The sequence below is a fragment of the Chelonoidis abingdonii genome, chromosome 10 (assembly GCF_003597395.2).
Source record: "Chelonoidis abingdonii isolate Lonesome George chromosome 10, CheloAbing_2.0, whole genome shotgun sequence".
Taxonomy (NCBI): Eukaryota; Metazoa; Chordata; order Testudines; family Testudinidae; genus Chelonoidis; species Chelonoidis abingdonii.
Genome location: NC_133778.1, coordinates 79626141 through 79648179, shown reverse-complemented (window position 1 = coordinate 79648179; position 22039 = coordinate 79626141). Strand labels below are relative to the sequence as shown.

General features: G+C 59.2%; 1 protein-coding gene across 1 annotated transcript; it reads right to left on the bottom strand.

Moving 5' to 3' along the window:
* Positions 1–5064: 5064 nt before the first annotated feature.
* WNT6 (Wnt family member 6) lies at positions 5065–20303 on the bottom strand. Its single transcript, XM_075069838.1, is given in 8 exon segments — positions 5065–5526; positions 6645–6651; positions 7111–7165; positions 7168–7233; positions 7236–7290; positions 7293–7399; positions 12578–12798; positions 20185–20303. Coding segments are annotated over 8 exon segments (1092 nt in total).
* Between the last annotated feature and the right edge of the window lie 1736 nt (positions 20304–22039).

Genomic DNA, 22039 nt, shown 5'->3' with positions numbered 1-22039 from the left:
CACATTGAAAACCTGCCCCCCCCAGGGTAGGATCAGCCCCCATTTCTAGCACCTCGCCCAGTCTAGTATCAGGTGTCCCGGGGGATGGGAAGCAGGGTGCAGACTCATGCATTTCAGTCTCCAGTCCTTGCCCTGAGGTTTGGCTTCCAGGTTCCCTTTGCCAATCTCCCGCCACGTGTTGCTCCTAGCTAGGCCCCTGCACAGTGTCCGGCTTGCTGGTAATGCCCCCCAGACATCTGCTCTCTGGGCCTGCTCCCCCGAGCACCAGCGCTCAGCCGGCTCAGGCAGATTTTGATCTTTTAGGGCCCAATTCAGCAAGGTACTTGAGCACATTCCTAATCCTTTGCTGAGTCAGTGTTAAACCTGCCCTCCTAATGCCATCTCCAGCCCCCTGATCATTTCCGAGGCTCTTCTCTGACCCCCTCTCCAGTTTGTTCATTTCTTTGTTTGAGCCGGAAAGGCAGCGATTCCCCTTTAAGTGAATCATCTATTGTACCCTTTCTGAGGGGGCTCTGCCAGCAGTTTCAGTTCCTGTCTCCTCGGAGGACAGATTAGGATCTCGATTTTTCAGACGCCTTTCCCAGCATCAGCCCCTGTTTTCATTTACTCCAAACTTTCTTAAAACATCTCCTTTGTCGTCTTCTCAAATGTCCCATCTCTGGTCTCAGGCCAAAGGGGAATTTTTTCCCTGAAAGTTTGATTAAAATAATCTGTCCAGTGGTTTTGGAGGCTGGGCAATTGAAAGGCAAGTGAAGATCCTGACGTTATAGATTTTTAAAAAAAATCATAACATGAGCAGTTCCTCTGTTGTCCCCGGGGCTGATGCTGGAGGTTTCACAACGTGAACTGAGCCACGGAGCGTTCTGCTAAAGAGCAACAACGACGCAAGCACACACACACACGGACGCATGCTCACAGACACACACAGATGCAGACGCGCACACACACACACGGATGCGCGCACACACACACACATACATGGGCGCACATTCACACACACAGATGTGGATGCGCGTGCACACTCTCACACACACACACGGACGCATGCGCGCACACACTCACATACATACAGTGACCGGGGGGAGCTATTTCACTGCCTGCAGGAGGGCACGTACAAATTAACCGCAGGAAATGAGCTTCATTCGGAAGTGAGGGTTTCGAAGCGTTGCTCACCTGCCCACGTAGCATCCTCTGTGTCAGATTCGTGGGGCCAGACTCTGATCTCAGTTACACTGGTGTAAACCTGAAGTAAGGCCAGCTTTGGGCTAGCGTGAGATCACAACCTGGCCCACCACAGATCATCAGCAGGGGCCACATGTCCGACCCTCTGGGCCAAAGCACTGGCCTCTCCCCCACGAGTAAAAGGAGGAACTCTAATAGTCAGCAGCTCTAGTGAAGCTCCTGCTGAAGCTCCTGCCCGGAGGCAACTCAGCTGGTGGCATGAGTGTGCCCTCAGCCCCGGGCGTTTGCTCTGGGCACCTGTCCCTCTGCCAGGCAGCACCATGGCACCGTGCAGGCAGCTGGAGCGGGCGGTGGCACTTGGGTGCAACCCGCTCAGAAGCGGGTTCGCGGAGGGCCTGCGCATTGAGGGGCCAGCCCTGGACAGGGAGCTCGGGCAGGGGCTGCAGCCGGTGGACACACCAGGCTGGGGTGAATTCACCCTATTTAGGGGGAGAAGGAGGGAAAGTCCCTAGGGTGCCCCCCTCCCCCGCCTGCTGGCCTATTACATCAGCCCAGGGCTCCCTCTGCTGGCCAGAAAGGGACGTGCATGGGCAGCTGGCTGTGCATCCCCCGCCCCCGCCACCCCAGAGCAGCTGGGATCCGGGGGGGGGTTACTATGAAGACCCCCCCAGGATGCTGCAGTGAGGATAAAAGAACGTGCAGCCACCCTGGGGACTCTCTGGCAGGTCGAGGGCACCCCGGCTCTACTCGGGTGCCATGCTGGGGTCCAGCTCCCCCTGCCCCATCCCAAAGCTGGGCTCTGTCGGCCTCCCCAAAGCAGCCACTATCTGGTACTAGCCAGCCAGAGAGCGGACGGGCCACAGAGACTGAGCCCCCAGGTGTAGCTGCTGCACCCCCAGAAGTGGCTGCATTTTAGCAGGGCCGTGGCACAAGCCAAATATAGGGCAGGGCCCAGCCCCTTCACTCCCTCCATCAGCCCCCGCTGGTGCCCCTCAAGCCTGACCCACAGGCCCTTTTGCTAGCCCAGCTCTGGGCTCCTCTTGAACACAGACAGGCCCACTGGCTGAAGGACTTGTGGGTTAGTGAGTCAGTCAAGCAGATCCGTCAAACCCATTCCGCCCGTGCTCTGCAGTCAGCTTGCTCCCCTTCTCCGAGGGGACAGGGCAGCACACACAGGGACTCACAGTAATACACACACACACACGGTTGCACACACACAAGCATGCACATGCAGGAATATACAGGTGTGCACACACATGCATACAGACACACTCACACAACTGTGTACACATGCAGGAATACACACGTGTGTGCACACGCATACAGAGGCACTTACACACATGTGCACACACGCAGGAATACACGTGTGTGCACATATACAGAGGCACTCACACACGTGCACACACATGCAGGAATACACGTGCACACAAGCATACAGTGGCACATACACACATGTGCACACGCATACAGAGGCACTCGCACACACATGTAGGAATACACACATGTGTGCACACACAGGGGCACTCACACATGTGCACACACATGGAGGAATACACATATGTGTACTCACATACAGAGGCACACACGTACACATGCAGGAATACACATGTGTGCACACACATACATACAGAGGCACTCGCACACATACAGAGGCACTCTCACACATGCAGGAACACACACGTGCACACACACACAATACCAGGTGTTCACTCCAGTCGTCCATGGCTCTTCCTTTCCACCTCGTTCCAAGAAGCGGCTCTGGGCAGACACAGAGGCAGGCGCTGTCCATTCCTCCCTGACAAGCTGTAGGGCCAGCACTGGCACAGCTAGTGGATCCCACGCCAGCCCTCTCCGGGCAGTGTTAACCATTCACCTGGGTGCTCCCCTCATGGGCAGGGGGTGGCTGTGACACGAAGAGCCTAGCAGAGCTGTGCATTGCCAGCAGGAGGCAGCTCCAGTGCCCCTGCAGTGCCCCCCTAAGAGACTACACCCTGACTAGCCGCCCCTGCTGGAAGGAAGCCTCTTTCTGCAGGGGTTTAATTAGCCTGCGGAACTCACCGCCTCAGCCAGCTGGCCCATCTCTGCCCCACTGCCCAGTCCCTGCTGCCCCCCGAGCCCAGATCACTCCCCGTCAGGTGGGGCAGGAGCGTGACCCTCCCACGCGCGAACCCAGAGCACATGGGACAGTACCAGCCACTGCCAGCTGGGTCCTGACACCCAGGCAGAGCCAGGCGAATGGCTGAGAGGGACAGGTGGGGGTAGGCGCATGACCCTCCCACGCGCAACCCCAGAGCACATGGGACAGTACCAGCCACTGCCAGCTGGGTCCTGACACCCTGGCAGAGCCAGGCGAATGGCTGAGAGGGACAGGTGGGGGTAGGCGCATGACCCTCCCACGCGCAAGCCCAGAGCACATGGGACAGTACCAGCCACTGCCAGCTGGGTCCTGATGCCCGGGCAGAGCCAGGCAAATGGCTGAGTGGGGCAGGTAGGGGCAGGGCCAGCAAAAATCATGACAAACCAGCATTGGTTCACGTCAAACCAAATCTGAAATTGGCCAGAATTTGGGGAAGGGTCAGAAAATCCCCCGAGGGGGGGAGGGTCCCGGAGCCTGGACATCTGTGCTGCAGCTTTACTGCCCTACGGCTGAGCCCTGCCAGCCCGAGTCAGCTGGCACCGTCCAGTCATGGGCATCTCATTGTAACGTGGATGTACCCGAAGTGCCCTAGCAGCGGGGCTGGCAGTTATAAAGGGGGCAGGGGGGAGGGGAGTGCCACTTCTGCTGGCCGTTTTCAGACAGTCTCGGGTGGCCAGAAAGTGCATTTTCCCCTTGAACGATTGATGGGTCTGAAAAATCTTGCCCGGGTCCAGGCCTGGCTCCTCTCCTGGCTCTGCCGCAAACTATCTGGGCTGCCTTCGAGCTAGTTGCTTTGCCTGGATTCCCACCTCAGTACAGCAGAGCTCAGGGGAGCTCCTTGGCTGGAGGGGACGCTAGCGGTACCGGCGATCACCCCCCATCGGAAATTAGCCAGGCCCCGGAGTGAGCAGCTTGGCACCTGGGAGCTGGGGCGTGGGCTCGTTAAAGAGGAAAGACCTGAATTGTTTGCTGCGAGCGACAGATGCACCTCGAGCGGCGTGCTGGGTCCATGCTGCCTCAGAGCAGAGAGCGCCCCCTACTGACTGTTCAGCGCTACTCCCTGCAGCATGGCACCCCTGCATGTTCCCCTGTGGCTTGGGGCTCAGCACGGCCGCAGGGGGGACAGAGCACCCGGGACTAATCAGCTCGAGTGAGATGCAGGGGGGCAGCCATGCCCAGGAGCCTGGGCAGATGTGGGCTGGACCAAGCGTATGTGGAGTTCATGAACCAGCAGGGCCCTGAACGAATCTCCCCTGTGGGGTGTGGCGATGTCTGGGTGCCCCTGGACAGAGTCCCCACGTGGGCACGGCCATGGCTGTCTGCCCCCCCCCGCCAGCATCCCCTTCTGGGGTGTGGCAAAAGCTCTGCTCCAGGAAAGGGGGCAGGACTGTGTTTAAATAGCTTTATTAATGTCACCCCCATGCCCACAGAGCCCCTGGCCCAGTAGCCGCCGGGGCCTGAGGAGGCAGCGTGGCGGGGGCAGCCCGGGTGCCATCCTGGCCTGATTCAGGTTCAGTAGTGAGGGAGTCCGGCCTCATCCCCGCTGAGTCTGTGAGCATCACCCCACGGCCCAGCCTGGCCCCCAGGCCTCGGTGCCCCTGGCCGGCAGAGCGGGGCACAGCAAAGTCTCTCCCCGGGGCTGGACAGAGACCCTCCCCCAGCGCCCGCGTCCGGGAAAGAGGGAGCTGCCGGGCAGCCCGGGACTGGGCCCGGGGCCGGGGCCGGGGAGTGGCTCCTCGGCCAGCTCACAGGCAGAGGCTGAGCTCCTGGTGCACACGGCACTTGTGGCACTGAACCACGCAGCACCAGTGGAAGCGGCACAGGCAGTTCTCCTCCAGCACCACAGTCTCGGCCCGGTGCCCGCGCCCTCAGCACAGCAGGTCGCAGCCTCTCACGTCCGGGGCGGTGCTGTTGCACACCCGGCCCCGTGTGCCTGGCGAGCCCGTCTTGCGATTGGCCGTGCAGAAGTCGGGCGAGTCGGCTGAGTAGACAAGATCCTGACGGTCGGGGGGCTTGATGCTGCGGCCCATGGGGAGCAGTGTCTTCCCATCGTTGGCCCCCATCACCTTGAAGGCCCCGTTGAACCGCTCCAGCAGGCGATCGCCCACCTCGCGGAAGTGGGGCATCTTCTTCCAGCAGGTATGCAGGGTGCAGGAGCCCGACAGGCCATGACACTTGCACTCCGTCCGCATGTAGCTTCGCACCGCCTGGGGGAGATAGGGCTGCTCAGCGGGGCCTGGCCACAGCCCCCCACCCCACACTGAGGTCCCCTGCCCAGAGCCTCTTCTCAAACCCCAGCGGATCCCATCCCCCCGGAAGGAGACAGGGGTACACTGGGTGCTGTCAGTGGGGGGGTTCAGGAGTGTCTGCAGGGGGCACCCCCCCATAAGGGGACTTGACCTCACCAGCTGCTGCCCAGCAGAGACTGGACCAGTGCCCACCAGAGCTGCCCCGGGGCACGGCTGGGAATAGGACGCAGGCCAGGGAGAGCTCGGGAGGGGGCAGTGCCCGAGCAGGAGCATGGGGCTTGGTGAGCTGGGCTCTGCAGCAAGGGCCGGAGCAGATCTGGGGAGGTCCGAACTGGGGCGAGTGGCACGTTTTCCAGGGCAGGGCAGGCACCCTGCCGGGGGAGGGGTGATGGAAGAGGGAATTGTCGGGGAAGGGGGTGAAGGTGGTGTGTGTGCTGGTGGGTGTCAAGCAAAGGAGCACCTAGGTGTGGTATGTGACAAACTGGGACTGTTCTTAATGTTGCTCTGAATACTGTGTTGGTGCCTCAGTGTCCCCTAGGCAGATCTTAAGTATCTAGGTGATGGGATAAGTTGTGATTGTGCAGAAAAGGGCCAGTGCACCAACTGCCTGCGCACTCTGCCTTCCTAGCAACATGAATGGCCCTGGGCCCTCCTCTGGCAAAGTGCCAGCTGAAGTGTTATTTGGAACACAAGGGATCAGGTGACCATCCTTGGCCCCGGAAAGGAGCTGAGCAGAGAGGAGGGGCGGAGGGGGGTTAGTCTGGGAGCGCCTGGGACAATGAGTTAAGGACAGACACTGGGGCGGAGCTCACGCCGCCAGAGCCACCCCAGCCGAGGGGTCTGGTTCGCTGTATCTACAAGCTCTGTTTTAAGACTTGTCGTCATCGAAATACCTCTGTTTTACTGTGCTAAGAGCTCACGTCCTGACTGCAAAAGTGGAGGGTGCAGGACCCTCCTGGCCCCCAGGACGCCCGCTGGGGTGGGCTCGCTGTGGGAAGCGCACGGGGGGCAAGAGATTGCTGACATGCTCCAGAGGAGAGACCCAGGAGGTGAAGCCGTTGTGGAGTCTGCCTGACAAGTCTGCTCGAGGGAGGCGGGGCCTCCCCAAAGTCCTGCTGCTTTGTGGGGAGCAGTTCCAGAGCATTGCCGGGGACTCCTGTGACATGGTACATGGTGCAGCTTGGCGGGCAGCAGCGGCTGTGCCTGGGGGGCAGCCAGCTGAGGACGGGGGGAGGATGTGGCGGAGGGGGCTGGGCATGGCCCAGAGGTGGCAGGCGGGGTGGGGAGTGATTGGAATGGTGCCCTGCCCATCGGCGTGGGGGTTGGGGAGTGACAGGGAGGGGGTTGGATGGCTCAGAGGTGCGCAGGGGTGGGGGGTGGGGAGTGTGGTTGCAGGTGCCCTGCCATCGGGTGTGAGTGGGCGGAGGTGGGAGGGGGCTGGGATGGCCCAGAGGTGGAGGGCGGAAGGGCAGTGTGGGGTTGCCCCCTGCTCATCGGTGGCCTCGCGAGGACGGGGGCGGGCCGGGCGGCCTTCCAGAGCGCCCGCCCTGTTTGTGCCGGTCGATGCGGGCGGTGATGTCGCTCTGCCTCTTCCGTTGGCGTCCCATAACTGCCGTGACTTCTCGTAGCCGAAGTCCACAATCGTCCCCGCAGCCAACCCCCACTCCAGGCGGAGCCCTCAGCGCCTGGGCGCCGTGGGCAGCGGGGTGCCCGGCTCCGCGTCCACCTTCGCAGCTGCACTGCAGCAGCTCGCCCATGCTGCAGGCCTGGGTGACGGCGTGGCGCACGCAGCTGCGGTGATGGCGTAGACCGAAAGCCGTCTCCCGAATATCTGCAGGGGGTGCAAGCCAGCATCACGCCCGGGGGGGCGTCCTGCAGGGGGCACGAGACAGGCGGCGTGCAGGAGGACACTGCAGCTTGTCCAAGACTGGCCAGGTTTCCCTTCACTCGCTCCACATCCCGCCCCCACAGTCCCTCCGAGGAGGGTTCACCCCAAGTTCCCCCACCCCAGGGGCACTTCGGAACCACGATGTGGGAACAGAGATAGAGTCGCCAGAGGCCGTCCTCTTGCGGCAACATCCTCAACCACAGGAATCGACGCATTCTTAGATTCAGAGATTCTATAGCTCTAGGACTGGAAGGGACCTCGAGAGGTCATGCAAGTCCAGTCCCACTGCCTTCATGGCAGGACAAAACTGTCTAGGGACCATCCCTGATAGACATTTATCTAACCGACTCTAAATAGTCTCCACGAGGATGGAATTCACAAACCTATCCTATGGCAATTTATTCCAGTAGTCCAACCACCTGAGAGTTAGGAACTTGTCCTAATGTCACAACCTAAACGCTCCCTTGTGCATATGCCCATGCTTCTTGTTCCATCTACTTAGAAGGCTAAGGTGGAAACAAGTGTTCTCGTCCTCCTCCTGATGACACTCTTTTAGATTACACGGAAACCTGTGATGCATGTCCCCTCTCAGTCTTCTCTTTTCCAAACTAAACAAACCCAATTCTTTCAGCCATCCTTCATAGGTCATGTTCTCAAGACCTTTAATCATTCTTGTTGCTCTTCTCTGGACCCTCTCCAATTTCTCCACATCTTTCTTGAAGTGTGGTGCCCAGAACTGGACACAATACTCCAGCTGAGGCCTAACCAGCACAGAGTAGAGCGGAAGAATGACTTCTCGTGTCTTGTTTACAACACACCTGTCTTGCTCTCCTGCCCCAACTCCCTGAGCCCCCAAAAGCATGGGTCCCCACCTGCAGCTAAAGGCGACTCCCCATGAGTTACGAGCAGTAAAGGGCCTTTGACCCACAGCTGAGCTGGTCTGACTGCAGCCAGTAGAGGGCAGAGGCAAGTAGCTCACCGTGGTAACCTGTCTCCCTGTCAGCGCCATGTCAGCGGCGGCTCTGAGCCCTCAGGGGGCACCAGGAGATCCCCCCTTGCCCCAGAGCTGCTAAGTCTGAGAGTCCAAGTGGGGGCTGGCTGGGAGGTGACGGAGCTGGAGAGGCCCCACTGGGGCCCATCTCCCCATCCTGAGGTACTTGCTAGGCTGCCCTGCCCAGTGCCTCCCCATGGGGCGACGCTGGGGCGCTCACACCCCCCCACACTCTCCCGGCACCAGCCTCTGCCCTGCGACTTTCTTTATTATGAGCATGTTCTCCCCGTCTCTGCTCCTGGACACGAATTCCAAGCATCCTTCCCCTGCCCGGACCTGCTCTGGCAGCCCCAGCGAACGATTCGAGCAGCGTCACCCCGTTGGCCGCGGCTCCGGCGCTGAAGCACTTACCGCAGGGTCTGGGGCACATCCAGCGCTTGGCAGGGCCCCCAGCCTTCCCCCTGCTCCGGGTCTCCCTTGCAACTCATGTTGGAACCCAACGCCTGGCCCCAGCAGGGCTGTAGGGCCTGGCAGAAGGGAGCACTGCAGGGGAGTCTGGGTCCTTGCTCAGGGTAGCTGCCCCCGGCGGGCTGGGCGCTGCCCAGATGCCCAGGGAGAGAGCAGCTCTGGGCTAAAGATGATGTGCTCAGAGACAAGAGCGCGGGCAAGGAGGGTCTCTGCTGTGGCGGGTGCAGGCCGGCGGCATGGGGTGGTGGGAGCCAGGGGAGAGGATGTGGCGACGGAGTTGACCTGCCTAGTGGATGCATTTGCAGTGGGCCTGTCACTGTGGCATCTGGGCACAGAGCACACAGCAGCAGTGGCCCAAGAAGATCAGACCCCCCCAGACTCTGCCTCAAAGCAGGGGATCCCCTCTCACTGGTTTCCTGACACCAAGCTGCCTACGCTTGCTGCTCCGTCTCTGCTGTGCCGTCTCATATGGCCAAAGCGCCAGTCCTGCACCTGCTAACGCAGAACCTAGCTCTGGCGTGGGGCAGACCCCTCAGTGCAGCAACTCTGCACAGGACCAGGCGTCCTGGTGAGCTCCCCGCAGCGCGCTCTGCGTCCAGAAGGGCGAGTGTGAGCTTCGTCCGTGCATGTAGGGAAGGCATCTCGGAGCCGGCATCACCTCGAGGTGCGACATCAGCCAGCCCAGGACCCACCTTGAGGCCCCGTGTCCAGGACAGTGCCGCATGGGAAAGGGCTCGGAAAAGGGCACCCAGGAGGCCCAAGAGCGAGAGCTGCGCCAGCTCCACCTGGCGTGGTATCCAGGAGAAGGCTGAGCGGTGACTGATCAGCGTTCAGAAGGACCTGCCTGATCTCTGACAGCTGATGGTGCTTTGATCTAGCAGATGACGGGCTAAGGAGACCCAGTAGCTGATGCTAGAGTGACTCAGAGTAGACGTAAGGTACAAATGTTTAACGGGGACAGGAGTTACCCATTGGACCCCCTGGCCGCGGCCTGGGCTGGGTTCTCCATCGCTTGACGGCGTTTCATCAACACTGGCTGTATCTCTAATGCTCGGCACTAGCTTCACCGGCCACCCAGGGCTGGATGCAGGAGTTGTGGGGAACTCAGCCAAGCTGGTCCCACAGGGCCCCATCCAGGAGTCCTGAGCTGGCATTTCTCATCCTTCTGAGCTGGGACATTCCCCGTCCTCCAGGGTAGAGCCCTGGCATCACCACAGCCCCCAGAGCTGCAGATCCATGGTCCTACCAACAGGAGAACCCCATTCCAGGTGGGAAAGCTGGTGTGTGGGACTTGCTCCCACCTCTCCCCTTGGGAGACCATGGCAGGGCAGGAGAGCAGGGCGGGTTCCTCCTTCTGTTCCCTGTCCTAAGGCAGATCCACGGCCCCCGCAAGGCTGGCGTGGGGGTCACAGCACAAGCTGCTGCCCCTCACTGCTTACTAAAAGAGCCCATGGGAGGGGAGGGCTGCTGGCTCGGGGCTGTGGCCAGGTGAGGGCTGTGTGGTGCAGACAGCGGCTGTCCAAGCCAAGCGTTCATCACATCAAGTCAGAACCAGAGCCAGCCTGGCCTTACGAAGTGGGGTCACTGGCACATTTAGCGCCCTGATGCCCATGGGCCAGGTCTTTCCTGTATCCTGGGACAGTGCACGCCTCCCTCGGAGAATGTACTGGCCGCAGGGCAGGTGGGAATGGGCATCGCCTGACAACCCTGGGCGCTGACCTCGCTCAGATAAGCGTCTCCAGGGCAGGGAGCCGCTCCAAACACATGCAGGATGCCCCAGCCCCTTTGCAGCAGCCAGAGCCCAAAAGGAAGGCGGGCGTCTCACTGGGCACACCAGGCTGTAGGGACAGGCTGGTTGTTTGCTAGGTGGGGTAGCCCAGACGTGCTGCTGTGGCTTATGAAGGTGACAGCTCCCAGCATGCGATGCTCCATGTTTGATTCAGGCAGACCAGCTGCACTGTGTTCTGGGACATGGTGTCTCCATTGCGGCCCAGGGTGTCACTGTGGTGCCCCCAAGACCCTTGGGGCATTCTCAGAGACAGCAGGGAACACCGCCCTGCCTGGGCCAGCACCCAGTCGAGTTAACAAGAGTCTGTCCCTAAAACCCAGGTGACCCAAACTACTGCAGCTAAAGAAGCATCCCCATTAGCTTGTAGCACTACAGGGCTTATGACACACAATGGAAGCACTGAGTCCCACCAGTAGAGGGCAGTGGCTGGACATGAACCTGCACATTCACTAGTTCCTGGCAGTATGGCCAGTGTGGGCGATTGCTGAGCTGCAGTCAGGGGGCACTAAATCCATTTGTGGACCCCCCCCCAGCTGGGCACAGGTTGGGGGTTCTGGTGTCACCTAGGATGGCCTGTGGGGGAGTCCCACATGTGCTTGGACAAGCCTGACACACACCAGAAGGACAACCAGGCCCTTCTGGGCCAGGTCAGCACAGCATGGCAGGGGGCGAGCGACCCCCAGGTCCTGCCATCTGGTGCCTTCTGGGGAGCATGGCCCATGTTGCGACCTGGACTATGGGGGTGAAGGGCTGGGGGGGACAGACTTGGCTACAGCTGGGCCAGCCACCAGCCAATGGCAGGAGTGAAACTACGTCCCTAACCCCCACTGGCCATCCCAGCACCCCCTCCCCCGGGCAGATCCCCCCTCTACCCCCATGCCCCTCTCCCGTAGGCTGCGTGCCAGCTATTTGCAAGCCTCCCCCGCCCCCGGTGTCCTCGGCGCAGGCGCATGCAGAGAGTGGCGTCGGGGTGGGGGAGACACGTCTCCTCGGGGCGCAGTAAATCACTGCCAGACGCGGAGGCATTCTTGAGCTTTATTAAGCCCATGGTGGCTGGGAGCATGGGTAATTGGTTCATTACAACACGGGAAGACATGTCCCGGCAGTAAACCTTCGGCCCTGCTGTGCCCCCGGGGGCCTGCGCCGCGGCCTGGCTCTCACCCAGGGGAGTGGGCGCAGGGAGGTCGGTTAATCTCCCTCGGCCGGCCGAGGGGGGCAGTGCTGCGGGGATGGGCTTCGGCAGCTTCTTCCCGGCTCTGGCAGGGCTTTAAGCAGAAGGCAGGGGCCTCACTGTCCTCCTTGGGGGCAGCAGCCTTAGCACCCGCCCACTGGAGGGAGTAGAAACACGGCAGCAACTGCTTGCACTCACCTCACCCACCAAGGAAAGGCAACCACCTCTGGGGTGGATTCTGGCAGCTGATTAGCTGTGCAGAGACACTCTGCCTAGCTAAGCAGGGGCTGCCCTGATCCCGGTAGAGGAGGTGGACAGGAGCAGCCTAGGAGGCCAGGCTAGGGTCCGTATTGCTCCAAACCAGCCAGCCTCCCCCGCTTTGGGGAGTCCTCCTCAGGTGAGGAGCCGGGATCGGCCCTGGCCTGAGGGCAGGACCCTGGTGGGCTTCCCTGACACCGCTGTGCAGGCTGATCCGTGCCCCATGCACACAACCCCCTCTGATAGCCTCTGAACAGGTAGGGCCCCACTTCCCTCTCCGCTGTGGGGCTCAGCTCTCCCCTCTCCCCCGAGTCCCCAGCCCCCCATCTCTAGGAGCCGGGCAGCCCCTCCCCCAATAGCATGGGGCGGAGGGAGTTTCCAGCTGTACTCAGGGTTCCGGGGGGTAGTCTGGCCCCAGGGATCGCTTGGCCTTGCCGGCCTTACCCTGCTGCAGGATCTTGCCGAAGTACTTGCTGTGGCTGGTGCAGTTCCAGCGGCGGAAGCGGAACTGGTACTGGCACTCCCGCACGCCCAGCTTGGCGCCCTTGGCCACCTCCTGGATGATGTCTGGCTCCGTTTGGCACAGTTCCGCCTGCTTCCCCGCCAGGCGCTTGGTCTTCCGGCAGATGCTGTTGGGGTCCATGACCAGGGGGCTGCCCACTGCCCTGGAGAAAGAAGACAGCGGAGGAAGCCAGCGCTGTAGCAGCTGGGGCACCGGGGACCACTGGGAACCCCGACCGCGGGTGGAGCACTGGGGACTGGCTCCCAGCTGGCTGGCGCAGGCCCTGTGCCCTGTGCCTGATGCCCTTGTGTGGGGCACGTCCTCCCCCCCAGCCTGCCCTCCCCTCCGAGACCCTGCCCAGGGTGCCAGCTCTTGGCTTGTACCATGTCACCCGCCGGCCCCACCGCCCGTCTGTGTCGTCTCGGTGCCTCTTGCCATGAGGCTGTCTGTGCTGGGTGCCCCCTCCCCGAGCCACTCCCTGAGCCTTCTTCTCCCACAGCACACAGCCAGGGCCTTATGGGACAGTGAGGAGAGCCACCTCCTCCCCCAGCGACGGCGGGCGCTATTGGTGCCATTTGGATACCCGCGGGCAGCCAAGAGCCCAGAGGGACCCTGAGCCCCCTCGACTGAGGCGGGGGGGGGTGATGGCAAGGGAGGGCATGTCAGCCAGCTCCCGTCTCTCCCTTGGGGCAGCCTGGGCTGGTCGCAGCCGCTGCTCCCCTCCAGGCGCTGGGCTCACTGGGGAGAGGGGGAGGCGGAGCTGAGGGTCTGCTCAGTCTCGCCAGGGAGCCTGGCACCCAGGTGCCCAGGATGGGGTGGAGCCTCCAGGGTCCTGCCGGGGCAACTCTCGATGCACTGGGGGAACTGCCAGACAGGGGGTGGGAGCCCGGCCCTGCCAGGTCCCTCGGTGGCCCCTCCCAGCCTGCTGTGCCAAAGGCAGGACTGGCCAAGCGCCCAGCCCCTGGCCCCTGAGCCCAGCTCAGCTCCAGAACGGGCCCTGAGAGACGCAGGGGGCAAAGGAGGGCCCTGCCTCTGTGCAGCTCACTCCAGTGCCAGAACTAGAGGCAGGAGGCAGCTCCAGAGAGTGCAGGGCGTGAGGCAGTAGGAGGCGCTCTCCTCTCTGGCTCACGCTGACGCCAGGGCCCCAGCATAGCGCTAGGGGGCACTGGGCTGAGGGCAGAGCCCTGGGGTAAGCGAGGTAAAATCACTCGCTGATTTCTAATCTGCCCCTGTCCTGCAGGGTCAGCTGGCCGCTGAATTCCTCTCCCACTCCTGCCCTATGCTCCTGTGTAGTGTCTCTGCACAGCTGACCAGCTGCCGGACTCCACCCCAGAGGTGGTTGCCTTTCTTTGGTGGGTGAGGTGAGTGGAGGCAGATGTTGTGGTGTTTCTCCCTGTTAGCGGGTCGAGTAGATGAGGGGAGGAGTGACAGATACGCTAGAAATATCAGCGACTATTGCATGGCCATTGTAACCCCGGGAGCTAGGGCTCCCCCCTCTGATACTGCTCAGCCTGCGGGGGAAGAGGGACAGGAGGGCTGAGGAGGGGAGAGGGACTGTTGTGTGGCTGGTGTATTTTGTACACGTGAAAATGCTTCCCAGCTCTGCCTTATCAGGACATCCTTGTGGTTTTGGGCTCTCTTGGCCCACCAGACGTGGGGCCTAGCCAGACCTGGGCTCAGATTTTCCTGGATGCGACAGCTGGTGGATTTCTTCATCAAGTAGTTGCTGAACCAACAAGAGGAGATGCCATTTTAGATTTGGTTTTGGTGAGTAGTGAGGACCTCATAGAAGAAATGGTTGTAGGGGACAACCTTGGTTTGAGCGATCATGAGCTAATTCAGTTCAAACTAGACGAAAGGATAAACAAAAATAGGTCTGGGACTAGGGTGTTTGATTTCAAAAGGGCTAACTTTAAAGAATTAAGGAAATTAGTTAGGGAAGTGGATTGGACTGAAGAACTTGGGGATCTAAAGGTGGAGGAGGCCTGGAATTACTTCAAGTCAAAGCTGCAGAAACTATCAGAAGCCTGCATCCCAAGAAAGGGGGAAAAAATCAGAGGCAGGAGTTGTAGACCAAGCTGGATGAGCAAGCATCTCAGAGAGGTGATTAAGAAAAACAGAAGCTACAAGGATATAGAAGATGGGCGGGATTAGGAAGGAAAGCTACCTTATTGAGATCAGAACATGTAGGGATAAATGAGAAGGGCCAAAAGCCATGTAGATGTTGGACCTTGCAAAGAATTAAAACCAATAGTAAAGGTTCATAGCCATATAATAGAGAAAACAAGAAAGAAGAAGTGGATCGTTAAACACTGAGGATGGAGTGGAGGTTAAGATAATCTAGGCATGGCCCTATATCTAAACAAATACTTGCCTCAGTCTTTAATGAGGAGCTAGGGATAATGTAGAAGACAAATGGGAATGAGGATATGGAGGTAGATATACCACACCAGGTAGAAGTCAAACTCGAACAGCTTAGGACTAAATCAGGTGCCCTAGATAATCATCCAAGAATATAAAGGAACTGGCACATAAAAATTACAAGCCCATTACAAGAATTTTAATGATTGGTAAACTCAGGGGTTGTACATACGACTGGAGAATTGCTCACATAGTTCCTGTCTTAAGAAAGGGAAAAAAAGTGATCCAAGTACACTATAGGCCTGTTAGTTTGACATCTATAGTATTTAGGTCTTGGAAAAATTTGAAGGAGAAAGTAGTTAAGGACATTGAGATCAATGGTAATTGGGACAAAATACAACATGGTTTTACAAAAGATAGATCGTGCCAACCAACCTGATCTCCTTCTTTGAGAAGGTACACAGATTTTTAGACAAAGGAAATCAGGGTGGATCTAATTACCTCGATTCAGTAAGGCATTTGATACTGTTCCACATGGGAAATTGTTAGTTAAATTGGAAAAGATGGGGATCAATAGAAAACGTGAAAGGTGGATAAGGAACTGGTAAAGGAGATGACAATGGGTCGTACTGAAAGGTGAATTGTCAGGCTGGAGGGAGGTTACTAGTGGAGTCCTCAGGGATCGGTTTTGGGACCAATCTTATTTAATCTTTTATTACTGACCTTGGCACAAGAGAGGGAATGTGCTAATAAAGTTTGCGGATGACACAGAGCGGGGGTATTGCCAACGCAGAGAAGGACCGGATATCCTACAGGAAGATCTGGGTGACCTTGTAAACTGAGTAATAGGAATAGGATGAAATTTAATAGTGAAGGGCAAGGTCATGCGTTAGGATTAATAACAAGAATTTTTGGTTATAATTGGGGAGGCATCAGTTGGAAGTAACAGAGGAGGAGAAGGACTCGGAGTTGGTTGATCACAGATGACTATGAGCCTACCAATGAATGCAGGAAAAGCAATGTGGTCTTGGGATGCATCAGACAGGTATTCCAGTAGAGATAAGGAGGTGTTAGTACCGTTATACAGAGCGGTGAGACCCATCTGGAATATGTGTGCGTTCTGGGCTCCCATGGTTAAGAAGGATGAATTCAAACCGGAACAGGTTCAGAGAAGGGCTACTAGGATGATCCGAGGAATGGAAACCGTCTTGTGAAGGAGACTCAAGAGCTTGGCTTGTTTAGCCTAATCAAACGAAGGCTGAGGAGAGATATGATGGCTCTATAATATATCAGAGGGATAAATACCAGCGACGAGAGGAATTATTAAGCTCAGTACCAATGTGGACACAAGACAAATGGCTGTAAACGGTCACTAGGAAGGTTTCTAACCATTAGAGTGAAGTTCTGGACAGCCTTCCAGGGGAGCAGGTGGGGGCAAAGACTCACTCGGCTTCAAGACTAGCTTGGTAAGTTTATGGAGGGGATGGTAGAGAGGAAGCCTAATTTTGGCAATTAATTCATCTTTGATTATCAGCAGTAAATATGCCAATGTCTGCGATGGGGTATGTGGATGGAGGGATCTGAGTTACTACAGATAATCTTCGCTCTGGTGGTAGTCTTCCACTTGCTCAGGGTTTAGCTGAGCGGCCATATGTCATGAAGGAATTTTCCTCCAGGGCAGATTGGCAGGGGCCCTGGGGTTTTTTCGCCTTCCTCTGCAGCGTGGGGCACGAGTCACTTGCTGAAGGATTCTCTGCACCTTGAGGTCTTTAAACCACGATTTGAGGACTTCAATAGCTCAGACATAAGTTAGGGGTTTGATACAGGAGTGGGTGGGTGAGATTCTCCAGCCTGCACTGTGCAGCAGGTCAGACTGAGATGATCATAATGGTCCCTTCTGACCTTAAAGTCTATGAGTCTATGATTCAATCCTCCCAAGTCGCACCACGTTACACCAGGAATGACTCTGCCTCGGCTTCCCCCACGATCCCAAGAGGAAAGCAGCCTGCGAGGGCCTGATCCTGTTCTCACTGTGACACTCCAGAGTCACTGCAGTGCAGTTCTCCTTGTTCTGGGTCCAAACAGCACCTGGCACGCTGGTCTGTGACTGGATCACGGAACAAGACTCGTTCATAGCAGTGCCCTGGATTTACACCAGCATTGCTGAGATCCACATCTGGCCCCTCCTCTCTTGACAGAGCTGTGCCGGGCCGTGGGCTCAGATACGCTGCCTGCCAAGCCCTTTGCCAGGGCAAAGCAGCAAGCAGGGCATGCTACATGGCAGCCTGGCTCAATGGCTACTGTACCAGGCTGAGTATCAGCAAAAAGTCCCAGTTCTGCCTGTGGCAAGACCTAGCCCCACTCTGTGCCTCAGTTTCCCCTCCCACTCTCTGCCTGTCTGGTTTTTTTTAGCTCATGAGCTCTTCGGGGCAGGGGCTGTCTCACCGGGTGTGCACGAGCACCAAGGTGCTAATACAATGTGCCAGGGGCAGGCACTTCTACCTCCCAGCAGAGCAAGCCCAGCCCTTGATTCCACGGCGTCTCAGCCCCAGCCTAGGGTGGCAGTGCCCAGGGCGGGCTGCAGCGTGCCGCACATTCTTGGAATGTCTCCTCCCTGGGGGAGGAAGGCGCTTTTGCAGCAGGGGCTGTTCTCTGTTTACCTTGTGGGAGAAGAGCTGAACGACCTTGCCCGATGATAAAGCCCCAGGAAGCCCTCTGGCTGCTCTCCAAGTTCCTCCCCACTCCCAGGCTAGCCTTCCGATGCCCCAGCATCGCCTCCAGCGACAAGGTCAAGGGATGCTGCAGCCCGGGTGTGTGTGAGCAGGAGGGATCAGCCCAGCCTTCCGGCTCCTGGTACCACGGCTGCCCAAGGGGGAGGGCTCAGGGACCATTTATTATCGATTCGCCTCCTCTGAGGGTCAGGACAGGAGGTGGTGGGTGGAATAAGCCAGGTGTGGCAGCTTGGAATCATGATGCCTGTTCCACACCAAGCAGCAGCCCGGAGTCCAACATGGAAACGGGCATTGGGGGACCCCCGACTGCCTGCCCCAGCCCTCTGCTCTCCGCTCCTTCCCAGGCCCTGAGCGCGGCCCCGCAAACCAGTCCAGGCCTTCCTGCTCTGTATCCAGAGTGCAGAGCGGGAGACTCTGCCAACAGTATAACCGGATTGGGAAGGATTCGATTTTTAGGGATGAATGTCGATAAATGTCAATTTCACACAACCTGTCGGTAGCACTTGAAATTCACCAGAACAAGGCTTCACCATCTACTGCCATTAACTAATTCTGGTCTCCCCTCCCCGCCCACACCCGGTGGTGTCTGACCCTCCGTAACTTCCTGCAGCTGTGCCACTTTGAATCAATTAAAAACAAATATTGATATCACCCATTGAAATTACAGAAATAAAAACCAAGCTCTGTCCAGCCTGTATCTATCCCAGGAGGGCCGGGGGTCAGTGGGGAGGGGAGGGGTAACCCTCATTCATACCCCCATCCCATGGCTGGTCTGTGTTCCTGCTCTCGCTATCCTTTCAGCGCAGGCACTAGAAACTCCTGCTCTTAGCTGGAGAGGTCCCAGGCTCAATCCTCACTCATGACCTACCCAGGCGAGAGGCCGCAGGGTGGAGAAGACTAGGACGCCCGGCTATAGACGACCCAGGATTCCACCTCCCATCTCTCTGCCTCCTCCAGGACTCTATGCCCGCCTGTGGCCAAGCCAATGCCCCATAAGCATCACATTGTGGTCCGGTGGGCTCTGGCTTCGCAGCCCCCACAGTTGCCCCCTTCTCTTCCCTCAGCAGGCTGGGCTTGGAGTCCTGAGCCGTCTCAGCCCCCGCCCTGCCGGCAGGGACTGGTGCATGGAATGATCCTTCGGCCTGGGAGAGAGAAAAGGCCAGTGGGGGTCCCCAGAGCCAGGGCAGGGCTGGCCCTCCCCAGGGCTATGGCCAGTCCTAGGCTGAGGGCTCCTGCCCCATCCCTGGGGAAGACAATGGCACAGGTTCGGGCTCTCACATTCTTAGGCTGCTTTTGTCCTTGCATTTGGTCCTGCCCCTTAGCCCTCCTGCCACCCCCACCCCCCACACCCCTCTACTGTCAGTTCGACCCCTCCAGCAGGGTCTATAGGTAGAGGCAGCTCTAGGTATTTTGCCGCCCCAAGCATGGCAAGCAGGCTGCCTTCGGCGGCTTGCCTGCGGGAGGTTCCCGGTCCCGCGGATTCGGCAGCAGCCTGCAGGAGGTCCTCCAAAGCCGTGGGACCAGTGGACCCTCCGCAGGCAAGCTACCGAAGGCAACCTGCCTGCCGCCCTCACGGCGCAGGCAGAGAGCCCCCCGTGGCTTGCCGCCCCAGGCACGCGCTTGGCGTGCTGGTACCTGGAGCCGCCCCTGTCTACAGGGCCCCTTTAAGGGAGCCCAGAGGCCAGGTCCCAGCAGGGCCCAGAACAAGGGCATTCTGGGGGATGTAGTCTGCAGGGACTGATGGGCGGGGCAGGGTCCAGGGGAGCAGGTGACTGCAGAGCTACCTAATGCAACTTCCTTGGTCTGCCCAGGCAAGAGCGGGCACAAGCTGAGACTGGGAGTACGGCCTGGCCCAGGGCCAGCTGGGGTGGGTCAGGGAGCCCTGGGGCACCCCTGGGGCAGGGGGCAGGTTTAGACCTGCCCTGGTGGGTAGCACTGGCTGTGGGGCAGCTGTGGCCATGACATGGTCGGCGAGGGCTGGTGCAGAGGGAGGCCCCGGGCTCCTATACAAGTGCTGGGGATGGGGGCCAGGAGGGGATGTCTGCTGGATGCCTGCCTCAATGGGGTGAATGCTGTGGGTGGGGACAGTCAAAGAGGGCTTGTGGCTGGGTCTCTCCTTGCCTGGAAAGGGAGCAGCTGCCCTCTGGCTGGAGGATTCAGGCACCAACTTGCCCAACTGCGAGACTGCAGACCAGGGGCCCAGCAGGGAAACTGAGGCATGGCCCCACCCAGCACCAGAGAGGTAAGAACCTGCTGAGTCCCCCGGGGTGGGGTCTGGCCAATGTATATACATCTCTAGCTCCTTTAACTCCCAAAGGCAGGGCTGCTCTTCTCTCGCTAGGGATCCAAAGACCCCCAACATGCTCCACAAACTAACCGTCACTCCTGCGCTCAGTAAAATGCAGCCACCTCTGGGGTGGAGTGTGGCCGCTGCCTCTCACCAGGGCTGTACAGACCTGTGGGAGGAAAAGGTGGTTGACCCCAACTCCTCCACGGGGTGCCCGGGCAGGAAGAAGATTAGTGTCTTGTATGAGCGTCTCTCCTGCATTAGTGACTCCCCGTGCGCAGGGCCCATGACCCACGGCGACGCCACAGTGATTCCATCCAGCAGAGCGCAGCAGTGTGCGGACAGACCCGCTTGCGGTACCCTGCCCTCTCCAAGGATCACAACGCACTCCTAGCATCTCTCACAGTGACCCCATCTCCCTAACACGGGGCAAGGGTATCACAGCCCAGGGGTTCCAGACGGGGAAACTGAGGCACACAGAGGGGGAGTGAGGCCCTCAGATCTGCCCTATCGTGTACCACCCTCGGTCTGTGGCATCTGAGCCCAGACTAGGACCCCGTCCCCTGACTCTGCACTAGACCAAGCTGCTTCTTCTCGTTCCTCTCTGGGCCGCGGTCTCTCTGGGCTTCATGCCCCCAGAGCTGCACCGCTCCAGAGAGTGCCGGGGGACGCGGGTACTCTGGGGATTGGCAGGGTCTCTCTGAGGCGTGGCTGGTGTAGCCGGCGGAGCCTGGACTTTCATTAAGCTGACTTTGTACTCAGCGAAAAATGATGAACATGCCCGAGGGCCATTGGATCAAATGCCGAACTGCAGCTCACCCCGGCCTGCTGGGCCAGAGGGGCGGGAAACGCACAGCCCAGCAAGCGCTGGGGGCTTTGGGCCTCTGGCCTGCCTACCACCCAGCCCTTAGTGCAGAGCTCAGGACTGCCCCCCTTCTGCTCAGCTGCCCCACTGCCTTCCTTCTCCCCCCTCCTCAGGCCGTGCCCTCCCTTCTGCTGCCCAGACGGCCCTGGCATAAGCCGTGCTGCAGTATTCATTTCCGTTGGGCTCCTGCCTCTCACAAGGGGACCTCGCTGGGCTCCAGCGAGTTGTTTTCCTTTTGGGAGGGGGGCGTGCGGGAGGGCGAGAAAAATGCTGCTAAACTGCTACTGCTTTGGCGAGGGCTCCTCTGCTGCAGCCTGGTCTGCCTGAGCTTGTTCCCCTCCGAACCCGGGGGGATCTGTAATTACCGCGTCCTGCCCCCGCCTCTCGGCCACTCCTCCCCCTGCCCCGGTGAGGGAACCCGCTCAGGAATGAGCAGGGCTGGGATGATGCCCCGGGAGCAGGGGAACAGCCCCGCCAGGCCCTGCCAAGCCCCGCCACTGCAGCTCCTGTTCTTGGCTTGGGCCCTGCCCAGCTGCTTTACTCACCAGAACCGCCAGCGTTAGCTCGTATCGCTGTGCACAAGCTGCCGAGCGATCTCTTTGTCCTGGGCGTTTACCAAGCACTGATCACCACCGAAGCCCCTCCGCTCACTGCGGAGATGCAGCTACCTCTGGGGCAAAAGGCAGCAGCTGCCTCACAGCTCACAGCAACGCAAACACAGGCTGGGACGTGAAAGTGGATCTCGTGCCCTGCAGGGGGCATTGAGGGGAACAAAATCCGGCAACTCGGCTGCTTTTTGCCTGGGGCTTTGGCTCTGCCAGGAAGCAGCTGGGGATGTTGGTGTTGCACCACACATGGTCATTGGCCCGTTTTTCCCTTTTAAGGACTGACCCCACTCCCTGCCGTTCCTGGGCCCCGTCACTGGTTCAGCACAGAGCCTTAGATTCCCAGGCCAGAGGTACGCTGGTGATCATCTAGACGGACCAGCTGTACGACACCACCACAGAACTGCCCCAAAGTCATTCCTGGAGCAGATCCCTTGGACACGCATCCCGTCGGGGTTATAAAGGGTCAGAGAATCCCCCAGGCCTCCTGATAACTTGTGCCAATGACCCAAGGCTCTGAAAGCATCGTCATCCCTGGAACAGAGGGGGAAACT